The sequence below is a fragment of the Thunnus thynnus genome, chromosome 11 (assembly GCF_963924715.1).
Source record: "Thunnus thynnus chromosome 11, fThuThy2.1, whole genome shotgun sequence".
Taxonomy (NCBI): domain Eukaryota; kingdom Metazoa; phylum Chordata; class Actinopteri; order Scombriformes; family Scombridae; genus Thunnus; species Thunnus thynnus.
Window position 1 is genome coordinate 34,103,014 of NC_089527.1, and position 12,587 is coordinate 34,115,600.

The 12,587-nt window shown below is 37.9% G+C and overlaps 1 protein-coding gene across 1 annotated transcript in view; it reads left to right on the forward strand.

Annotated features, from left to right (window-relative positions):
- enox1 (ecto-NOX disulfide-thiol exchanger 1) overlaps positions 1-10,049 on the forward strand; it is a 248,150-nt gene extending 238,101 nt beyond the window's left edge. The window contains exons 15-16 of the mRNA XM_067604589.1: positions 4,167-4,252; positions 7,335-10,049. Of these exons, the coding sequence (XP_067460690.1) occupies positions 4,167-4,252; positions 7,335-7,466 (218 nt within the window). The 3' untranslated portion in view covers positions 7,467-10,049. The remainder of the gene's footprint in view (positions 1-4,166; positions 4,253-7,334) is intronic.
- Positions 10,050-12,587: the final 2,538 nt, after the last annotated feature.

Sequence of the window (12,587 nt, forward strand, 5' to 3'; positions counted from 1 at the left end):
CTTAATGGGAAGAAACCTCAAGAAGAACCAGGCTCTAGGTAGGCAGCCATCTGCCTTGACCGGTTGTGTTGAAGTGGTCAATTGTATCAAAAGCCACAGTAAGATCTAAAAGCAACAAAACAGATGTTTGGCTGTTGTCAGTTGCTAAAAGGATATCATTAGGAACTCAAAGAAGTGCTGTTAAACAGGGCCCATATTTATCAAGCATCTTTGAGCAAGAACTCAGTCCTGACCAGCCAGAAATTCTCAGAGTGATGTATTTTTGGTCCTAGGACTAGAAGGAATAAAAGCATTTCATCAACTTGCAATTTAGGAAATCACTCCTGTCTCTTGCCAAGCTGCTAAACCTGAGTCGCTAGGAGATGGTGGTCTGAGATGTTTTGGGAATCCTTATGACAATGATATTATAGATTGTTTTGTGGCTGACTTGCTTGTGCGTGACGCAGAGGAAAACATGCTGTCTCCACAGAAACCTTAAAGATCCCCTCCAGACGTACATTAATACATATAATAACATTCTGTTGGGAACAACAATTTGTGTCTGATATGGTTTCCACAAAAAAAGTGTAATTACCATGTTAAAATCCTTAAAATGACATCCACTCTTTCTCCCTCAGTAAAAATCCATGATCTATAAATATGCAAATATATTTCTTTTCAGAGGTTTTCCTGCTGGACACACAGACATGGCCGAAAATATTGGTACCCTTCTACCTTTTTAAAAAAAAAAAAAAAAAAAGTAATTTTCTCTGTATTAAGTTGAAACTGACAGAAGTATATGGTATCCATCATTCTTTATTTCACACTGAATATAACTGAAACTTTGCTTTTGATTTACAACTTAACATATTATGTTATGCAATAAAACAAATTAAAATGGCACCGCCAAAAATATTGTTACCCTAAACTTAATATTTTGTAGCACAGCTTTGGGAGGCAATAACTGCAGCGAAGCGCTTTCTGTAACTCTGAATACGTTTTCTATACTTCTCCACTTGTAGTTTGGCCCATTCTTACTGAGCAAATTGCTCCAGTTCTCTCAGGTTTGATGAGTGCCATCTCCCAACTGTAAGTTTCAGCTCTTTCCACCAGTGCTCAATAGGATTCAGATCAGGACTCATAGCAGGCCACTTCAGAATGGTCTAAAATTTTCTTCTCATCCACTTGCTTTTTGGTGTATGTTTGGGGTAATTATCTTGCTGTAAGCCCCATGACCAGCAACCAAGACACAGCTTTCTGACACTGGGCTGCATGTTTCACTCCAAAATGCCTTGATAGTCTTCTGATTTCATTGTGCCCTGCACAGATTCAAGGCACCCAGTGCCTCAAGCAGTAAAGCAACCCCGAAACATCACTGAGCCTCCTCAATATTTCACGATAGGCATGGTGTCCTTTGCTTTGAAGGCTTCATTTTCTTCTTCTGTAAATATAGGGTTGGTGTGATTTACCAAGAAGTTCTAATTTTGTGTCTCCCCCTTAGAAGTGGGGTCTTCATGGGTCTTCTACCACGGAGCCCATTTTCATGGAGATAGTGATGGATGGTGCGACTTGAAACTATTGTTCCTTGAACTTGAAGATCAGCTTGGATCCATATTGAAGTTTTCCTTGGTTCTTTTTTCGACCATTTGAGCTCTGTTCAATCTCGGGCCAATTTTCCTCTTGCAACCACGTCCAGAGATGTTGACTACAGTTCCATTGGCCTTAAACTTCTTAATAATATTGGCAACAGTGGTCACAGGAACATCAGGCTCTTTGGAGATGGTCTTGTAACCTTTACGTTGACCTTTATGTTGACGTTAAGCTATTACCTTTTTTCTAATGTCTTCAGACCACTCTCTAGTTTTCCTTCTGTTTTCCATGTTCAATGTGATGCACACAGTGGCAGCAGAGTGAGTAATTTTTCCTATGATACTAATTAAAACAGAATAGTCCGCTTAAAGTACCACTACAAATCAATTATTTTTTACAACTTCTAAAGGGTACCAATAATTTTGTCCAAGGCATTTTAGAATGTCTTTGTAGAACAAGCATGAATTAATTATTTTCTTTAACTTTTTCGTTCTGTTCCACTGCAAACCAAACATAGACATGCATTGATAATGAAATATCTTTTAATTTCAACACTGTTCAGGGTGCATGGTGCATTATTTTAATAAAATGCAAGGGTACCAATAATTTCAGCCATGTCTGTGAGATGTCTCTTACTTCACTGTAAAGTTCATTCTCAGTGTATGTGCAGTGGAGGCTTCAAGTGTCCACATCACACTTGTGTAAGTTGAATATTGGACCAGGATTGGCTCCAAACTAATTGCAATGTTACAAATCCTGCTCATAAACCCACCCCTAAAATTTAGATTTTCATTGACCACAGACAAACTTTCTGCTTTTCAGCCTTCTAGTGTCAAACTCTGCATTTACATCATTGTTGTTTCACAACAAGAAACAAGAAGAAAAACATATTTTTGAGTGCATCTTTGCAACATCAATGAGTCTGTCACAACCTGCGATTTTGGCAGTCATAAATCAAATTTTGTTCACTCTTACAGCCCTCTCAGAAAGATAATACACATGACGAGGGCCCTGAGCTGGAGAGGAATAAAACTCTTAGTTGTTTCACCACAATCATTTTGCGCTGGCTTGATGTCGGCTGCATTATGAAGGATATCTCAACTTGATTACAGCAGGTAAAACCTAACATACTTCATCAGCCACCACAGTGGACTCTAGTGTATCATCCCACACTGCCACCTATTGGCCAGCTTTTGTAAGTGCAACACAAATTTCTCAAAACCAAGATGGTCGCTGGTCGGCCGGAAACGCTCAGCAGCTTAGGAATATCTTGCCAAGATATTGCTGCAAGGGTAGTAGACCCTTGCAGGTAAATAAAATTTTGTAATATCAAGTAACAACTAAGGAGTAATACAGTTGTTCAAATTACCAAGTATTGATTTTATGTTGTGAGAAAATGACGATTAATCATCTGTCCACTAATTTGGACATCATGCATCGCTGACTATATTTCAACTACAATTATACTATTACTGTGACTTTATTGTTCTTGAAAATACTTCATCTGCAGTAACTTTTTTGGCTGTAAATCAATTGATTTATATTATTAGAATGTAACTTGCAGTTTTAGGGGGCTAAGGATACTGAGGGAGCTGAGGATGCTGAGGATGCTGAGGGGGCTGAGGGGGTTAAAGATCCATGTGAAAAACTCCTTGAAAAATGCATGTTTAAAAAAAATGTTCAAAAAAGTTGAGATATTTTTTTTCATGCCGAAAGGGGAATAAAAATCCTGACTGAGGTTATCATAATTCATGCATGAAAGGGTTAAAACAGTTGAAGTTTTCTTGGTGGACATTAAACTTCCATTTTAAGAGTGTGCGCACACAAATTAGCCCCCCACCTCCCTACCCCTTTTCACCCCACAGTTCTCTGGTGGCAGTGTTCCATGTTAGCAGGCCTGGGGGCAGGGAACTGAATTAGGCCTGTCTGTAATTGCCAGCGTTTCGCCACATAAATCAAGGAAATAAATATTGGCTGTTTGGGTTCCTCCAGGGGACGTCACTCTATTTCCTTACCCCATCACACCCCCATTCCTCCTCCCCATCCCCCTCCCTCTGCATGACTGCCTACCTTAGCAGGACCTCTCAGAAGTAATCGACTCAAGTGTTTTTTTATGTGGCTGCCCCGCCATTTGTTTATTGTGCAGCACTTCATGAGGATGCAGATTGGCTGCTCTACCAGAGCCTGAACCTTTATATCTAATATCCATTCTAGTGGATTTTACTCTCTGTCATCTCTCACTCTCTCTCTCTCTCTCTCTCTGCTTTATTGGCGTGAAAAGCCAGTGCTCTTAAAGCACTCATGAGTAGCACAAAATGGTGATTAACTTGGGCATATTAAATAGTAAATATTAACAATATGCAAACAATCTGACAGTTTATAATTCCTCTTTGCTGTCATTAATCCGGGAATTGTGGCATAAATACACACAAGTATTAGCATTCCTTTTCTAATGAGATTTCATTTATTCTCTGCTAAATCTTCAATTCCTAAACATGTCTGACAGTGAGACATTCTGTTTGTGCTGTTTAAACTGAACCATCTCTTCAGTATCTGTCTTGCCATGAGTTTGTCTGAAGACCTTTTTTCTTCTGCAGGTATTATATCAACATTCCTTCACGTCCATCCTTTTGGTGCCAACCTTGAGTATCTGTGGTCGTACATACAGAGACTCGACGCAAAGGTGAACAAGGTCACACTGTTGTCTGCACTGCTATGATACTGTATCATTCAAATGTTTTGCTACACCTAGCAAGGTGTAGACCAGTGTGAGTTTCAATGCAAGTCCTTCAAAACTAAAACATGTCATACAACTTTTCTACTCTCATACAACTCTGAGTTTACTGAATCATATTTGTTCTCTAATTTAAAAAAAAAACATGTTCTTGGGAACAACTGGATATTTTGTTCACAGATGGATACAAAGAGTTCAATATTGAGATGGAATGTGAAATTGGTTTGGGCAATTGGTTTGGGCTATTCATAGACGTCATGTTTCGGAAAAAATTGGTCTGAAAGATGAGGCTTGAATGAATACAAAATATTGTTTACCTGAATTGAAAGTTGGATATTCAACTTTTAACTAATTGATGGCTTGAGATGATGTAAGATTATATGCTCTTTAACTAGGAGCTGTGCCATGGGTCAAGAAACACTCAGCTCTAAAGGCCTAAACACACCAGGGGCTTTTTTTTTCATGTGATTAATTTGCATGTCAATATGTTTTTTCACTTTCACACAGAACGCAATATTATAAGGCAAAAACGCAACATGATTTTTTTTCGGAACAAGGTCGATTTTTCTGAGTTTTCACACAGCAAATAAAAGCATCAATCAATCACAAAATGTAATCTGCACAGACAGCTGTTTATTGTGAAGGCCCACGTGCGGTATTGAATATCCTGCTGTATGTGTTTTGAACTTATTTACTGTATCTACATTGATTGATCAGCTCCCAGAGAGCCTGAGGTCCTCTTGGTAGGTGATTCCATAATTAGATTTGTTGAAGTCCCAAATGGAATCAGCTACTCCCTAGGGGTGTAACTGGACGTTATGGTTTGGTGCATGCAGTCATACGAAGAATTCCCTCCATGACTCAAACAATTACTGTCAAAATAGTTTAATAATCCACTTACTCTGATGTGTGGAACAATAATTCTGAGTTCCACTCAGAAGGTTTTGGCAGCGGACCACTTAGATGTAGCCTGGTTACTCTATAGTGTCGCTGCTGTCAGAATGATAAACTAGAGACCCATAACACTGACCAAGTGCAACACTATTATTAAAATATGCACGTTATCTCCATAGTGAAATGATACCACGTCTCCCCGTCCCCCTCCCCTTTCTGTGACGGTCGGCTTTTCACTCCACCTTTGAATGAAGCTCTTCAAACGATAAACACACTACTTGCCCCCACGATCAATGACTGCCACCTGACTGCCCTCACTATTATTGTGCAAGTCAGCACAAATGACACTAGGATCAAACAGTCTGTTTGACTACAGCAGGACTTTGAGACACTGGCAGAAATGATTGAGAGCCTCGAAAAAATATTCATTTTTTCTGGTCCCATTCCTACACTGAGGAAATCCTGTGAGAATTTCAGCCACATTTTCGGCGTGCATCATTGGCTTCTCAATTTCTGTGTTGCTACTAGTCTTGGTTTTTATCAACAAGCAAGATAATCTCCATTTTAACTGCAAGGGAAGATGACTGTTAAATGCAAACATCACTTACAGTTTGCAAGCCAGTAGGGAGTATGGGACACAATAGTTACACACACTCTGCTCCAGATATATATATCAATCCCCTATCCCTGCCTTTTCAAACCCCAGCTTTCACTATACCGGTTCTCACAGGTATGATACCCTCTGTTAATAACTCTAACCAAATGGTTAATCAGGAGGATCAGTTCTGTTATCTCCAGCCAACACAGCTGCTCCTCAACCTATGAGTCTCACCATGCCTGTTAATTTAGCCCTAAATGCAAGACCTTTGTTTTCAGTGATTTTATTACAACCTGCAATTTGGATTTTTTTTTTTTTTTTGGAGACCTCATTTAGCGGTGACAGCAGTTCTTTGCTGAGCTCACTCTTGCAAGGCAATATCATTAGTTTTGCGGGTGTTTGGTCATAAACCAAAGCATGAGACACATTAAAATATTGACCTGACGATGACACTAGATGAAAAGTCAGAGGATCACCAAAGTTATTACAATTCATCCTGAATGTGTGTACCAAATTTCATGACAATCCATCCAGTAGCTTCAGTCTGGACCAAAATTGGCAGTTGACATCGCCAACAACATTGCAGCCATTAAGCCATGCCACTAGCAACATAATACTATGTTTAGAAAATGCTTTACATAAAAATGTGAAATTCTGTAAAATATAATCATATTATTGAGGATATTAAAGAGTTCTAATGCATCCTATTGTTGGATTATATTTACAAATGTAAACATCCTAATCCTAATCCCCCTGTAATGAGTATAAAATGGAGCTCATAGCAAAGGTTCAGACTGAAACATTAGTCCGTGGGGCTGCTGCTAACTGATTTCATAGGCCTCTGCACAGCACTGCAAGCTGAAACACACCAGGCTTCACCCATGTTAGTTAATTTGAGACACTGCTGCTACTAACTTGTCATACTTTATGTGCAAATATACACTGATTGTTTTTGGTTTCTAATTGATTCATAGGAAGGAAAATATTTGGATTTGATTTTTTTAAAAGGAGCAGACTGGTTTGAATTGATTTCATTTTGATTTAATGTCTCCAAGCACCTCAGGATTGTTAAGATATTGTGTTATATTTAAAATTATTTAAAATAAAATTGAAAAATATTGTCAAAAAATATGGAATTGTCTTGATTGCTGCATTAAGATACTGACCGACATATCTTACAGTAGATAACACTTTCCTGTGATAACCACAGCTTGATGTTTTCATATAATTCTATACTAAGTAAACAGAAAAAATAATGAGGAAAAAGCACATGAACTGCAGATTATTCACCAGATTCCCTCTAAGTGAGTAAAAAGTAAATGGGAACAAGCACCGTTGAATGGAGCCAATGCACCAAATTCAAAAGTAAACTAATGGAGGATAGTTTTTTGCTTAGTAAAGGTTTCTCTCAAAGCATGGTCAATTAAAAATCACTTAAAATGTACTGCTTTTCTTTCTGTATTATTACATTTTCATCTCCTTTCCTGTCCTCTCACTCTACCTCTCCATGTCTCTGCTGTCTCTCACGTCCTCGGTCAGGTATCAGCGGGGGAGCTGGAGCGTCTGATGGTCCGTCTACCCAGTATGTTCAGGCAGGAGCTGAGTGGTGTTGGTGCAACACTGGAGAAACGGTGGAAATTCTGTGGATTCGACAGCCTCAGTTCCGCGTGACACAGGGAGAACGCACACACACCTTGGGGAAACACATTAACATGAACTTTTAATCTATGTGTGTGTGCGCTTCCTTCCATCCAATATCGTGTTGGAAATGGAAGTATGTTCCAATCATGTTGGAAATATAGCAGTGCATGAGATGATGATACTCTCTAAAGCAGACACTGGAAACTGTTGAGGAGGCGGATGTTCAGGCATCGGAAAGGAGGAAATCCCAAATCAAAAGTCACTTCCTGATATTGGATTGAGGTGATATAACTGAGAATTGCTGATTACAGATATTTATCACAATGAGGGGGACAGCAACAGGACCCAACACTTCACAGGCAGAATACATCAGACCAGATCACACTTCACTTTGTTCATGTTGAGGGGATCTCCAAACCTGAGTCTCTTTGCTTTGAACTGAATCATGGTCCTTGGTTATCTTGTCGGTGCAGCACCCCAAATCAACAGAAAGAACAAGTAAAAGTTAAACCAAACTTGCTCCTTGGTGCCATTTACACAATGGGTTACAAAGCAAAATTTCAAGCCAAACAATACATTTATCGACAAAATGGGAACATTCATTTCCTTCTTTGTACAGAAAGTAGGTGGTCAAGGTTTGTGCAGTGCACACATCCTCACATCCTCCCTCCTCATGATACTCTGAGCATTGGTTTGGAAATGTATTTAAAAACCTCCATCCCAGTGGTGAAACAAACTAACTAAAGCAGCAACAACTCAAAACTTTTTATAGGAACTTTTAAAACTGTGTCATCTGATAAAATGAAGACTCCTGGTTGCTGAGAAAAAACATTAAAACATATCTGATACCTTCACATAAAAAATAACAAATCAATCACAAGTATGCATAGGGCTCTATTTTCATGCCTGTGCTTGCGCTGGTGACATTGCATTTTTCCTCTCCTGAGATAGTGTGGTATTATGCTAGCTCCATGCATCGCAGTAGGAGGGCTGTAGAGGGTGTGTCATTGCCAGTCCAGCAGAATCAGGACTGCTCTTTTAACTTTGGTTGTTAAATGTTATAGTGGTGTGTCCCAAAACCAACTAATTTGTGGACTGTAAACAGGATCATTACAGAATAATTGCTAGCAAAGTAAATGATTAAATAGGCAACAGGTCCATTCTCAGCTAATCAGTAATTATTGTTGAATGCAAACAATCAAATGTAATTGAATGAAACCTTTTTTTCAAAAAGTAATACACAAAATAGGAAATAGGCTACAACGTACCCAACACTTTGACCCAATTTTTAATTTTACTTGTATTTTATTTATTGCATTACTTTAGTATTTAAAGTTATAATCCTGCAGATTTTCATTAACCCCATTTTGAAAGTATTTATGCCAGCAATAGCAATTAAATGTATTAACATTCTGTCATTACCTCTCTATATAGTAGTTTTCATTATGAGTGGTGTAGTCTGTCATTCCCTTACGGGATTCAAATGGCCTTCACACACAAGGGATTAACGGGAACTGATGCAGCACAATGCCAAATAAAACCGCACACATTATATACACTTTATGCAAAGAAAACATGGTGACTGCCAGACCTTCAGCATGTCCAGAAACATGAATTCAACTTTAAAAGTGCTATTGGCAGCATAACTGAGCTGCTGTATTCATACTTTCAACTACATCCCAGACAATAATAACTCATTCTAATAATAGATAACAGCTTCCCAAGCTGTCTGCACATCATGATGGAGAGAGCTTTGTGTTTGTAGGGGATGAAGGTAATGAATGTGATTGGTCATTGTTGTCACAGCCTGTTACACACCCACTTATTATGTAGAGTATTTTTTTTTATTTATCCTGAAAACCATTTCTAATTGGAGATAGTTTTGGAGTTGCTGTGTAAACACAATGGGTTAAACATGAGACTCTTTTTAGTTCTGGACTTGATGTGTAACAGCTCTAATGGAGGAAACCTCTCCAAGGTTTGAATTATCCTGACTAGCTAGGTGTGAGAATACCCCAGGCCCGCTGTCTCATTTGCTTCCTGCTCAGGCCTCCTTCAGAGATCATGGACATAAGGGTGAAAAAGGACAATATTTGAGAAATATAAGGATGATGGAATTAAGAGAGAGAAAAGAGAGAATAGGCATTTTGTAAATTATGACACAAAGAAGAGTAGTAATTTCAATCATTCCACTTAATTTATTTCATTATACTGTATGAAGAAGCTGTTCACTGATGGCAGCAGACTGGAATGTCTTACATACTGTCTTTAAGTATGATGAAATGAAAAAAAGTTGTTTTTTTTAAATATACTTCTCAGTGTTTATAACAATGTTTTTTTCCTGTTGAATGGAGATGCAGAAGCTTAGAGTGCAGACGAAGAGAGAGGTGAGCTGTGTGACAGAGTGAGGCTGGAGAAACAGAAAATGGGAATGGGGGATGAAAAGGAGGAGATGCCACAGATTGTCCTGTTTTGTTGGTATCAGCTTAATGTTCTCATTTTTGTGTTTCCAAAGACCACAATGCTGTACATGTATAATTAAAAATGATAATTATGTAATTTTGTATTACTCTTCCAAAACAAACATAGAGGATTAATTGTTTTTTGTGTGTTTGTCCCACTTAAATAAAGGTTTCAAACATCACAATAATTCCACATTTACACAGCTGTTCAAAACCAGGGAGCTACTTCTGATGTTACACAGCTATAATAGACACATCTATTGAAAAGTGTGTGTGTGTGTGTGTGTGTGTGTGTGTGTGTGTGTGTGTGTGTGTGCGTGTGCGTGCGCGCGTGCGTGTTTGTGTGTTTGCGCCTCCTTGCAGTTGGATATCTACATTTTCCATTTCCATTTATTCATTTAGCAGATGTTTCTGTCCAAAGTGATGTACAAATGAGGAACAATGAGGTACAAGCTACAGCAGATCAAGGAGAAGCCTTCAAGAATTAATGTCTCAAGATTCATGTTCTACCTGACACAAGTGCCACAGGCTTGTAGAGGCTTGAAGTAACATATTCAAGCCTAGCAGAAAACTTTTTTTCTGAGAGGGATGGAGAGATGGAGAATGAGAATGTTCTGCTAATAAGTATATAGGATGAAAGTGAAAGTACTCTCAGGAGAGGCAGGTTGGAAGCATTTACATTCCAGTTTGGTAATAATAAGGTAATAGTGGGGTGATATTTTGATAATAAGGAGGCAATAATAATGTAATGGTAACTAACAAGTGATTGATAGTTAGACTTGATTAGACTTAAAAGCAGAAATTATGCAGAAACACATCTAAAGATGCAAAATGCTTAACTACATATTTCTTCTTAATTTCATGGTGATATTAGATTAAACCAACACCAACAGGCACAGTAATTACCTGGAAACACACCTGGTAGTTTCTGTGCAACAGCCATGAATCAGTGCTGCAAAATGCATACCCAACCTTTCATGTTATAGAAGATATAAAAAGGTGTATTTTCTTTAGCACCAAAATACCATAAAAAAAAAAAGTATGAACATGTTTCAAAGGCTTTGCTTTGAAGTTTGATGAGTAAAATATGTACATTAGAAGCACACAATTCTTGTTAATTCATCAACAACATATCATGTTGTGTTTAGTTAAAAGTTGTAGGGTTAGGCCTACCACAAGTGTTTCCAGGTAATTACTATGCCTCTTGGTGTTGGTTTAATCTAATATCACCATGAAATTAAGTAGAAATATGTAATTATTCATTTTGCAGCACATATTCATGGCTATTACAAAGAAACTACTAGGTGTGTTTCCAGGTAACAAATGATAGCATTAAACGAATATTTTGTACAGTATTTACTAAAAACAAAAGGGAATGTTTGGAACAAAAAGGACGAGGAATCTCAGCACTACAATCTGGTAATTACCAATTTTGGTAGTAGCCCATAATATTTTGAAAATATGAACCATGTTACCTAATAATTATCAGGTGATTACCTTATTAATTAATGTCACCATATTACCATTTTAAATAAAAATATGACATAATCTTATTATTAGTAGATTACCATAGCACACTAGTGATTTTTGAAGACAGAGAGAGATTCTGCTGATGGAATGGAGTTTGGCAACTATTTAAGAAAATCTAGGGCAGACTGTGCCGTCTATGAGCCTTAAAACATGAGCCTGTAGTTCCTTACAGTGTGTTGAGACTGAATGGGAAGAAAATTTTAGATGTGGGCTGACTGCATACAAAGATAATGGAGAAACACAAGCCGGTGCAGATAGACAATTATGTGGCACAAATTGAGGCTGGGACACACCAACTCAAATGTTTCAACTTTATCTAAAAATTTGAGATTTAGTGCCTTAGGCTCTGTAACTCCAGTTACAGAGACATGGAAAACGAGAATAAAATAAGATAAACACAATACAGCTACAGCTCACATCTACGCAGCTGGTACATTGTGTCTCTTATGAATAAATAAGTTCTGCAAAATCATTTCCAATACCTAAAAGAGGTCAGAGATGAGGTAGGCTGGTGATAGTTGAGACTTATCAAGTTTCAGTAGGCTGAAACTTATTCTAGTAAATACTTTTGCACAAAAAATGGATAGTCATCTTTTTTTTTTTTTTTTTGAAGTCAAGAGAATAACCTTCATGATATGCGTTACTGCCCCATCATTCTGGATGGGAATTAAAACAAGTAGGCTACCCAACTAAGTGTTAACCATAGAAGGAAAGTGTTTCTCTCCTCTATGGATATCTGGAACATGATCCACTCAGTTCACTTAGCTGAGCTTTACTAGAAAATTAATTCTTTTTAATTTCTAAGTCTTTACTTAAGCCACTTCTTGTTGCTGAGTTTTAATTTCTGTTCATTCACTTGTTGCATTGGGAATGCTGCAATTCTGGGGGGGTAACTAGAGGATGCAGGTTAATGAATCTTTAATACTAGTCAAAAGTTTGAAAGAGGCAATCAGGGTATAATTAAAATTTTAAATGGAGACAAATGTTCCCACAGCACCATCTGCTGGCACTGTCTGAAAAGCTGTGAAACTGAGGGATTTGACAATATATCAAGTATAAAGAAAAGAACCTCAATAAAGCCTGTTGAATAGAAAAAGCAGATAAAGAAGGAAGTGTAACAAAACATATTTTGAATCTGGTGACAAAGCTGGCAAGATAT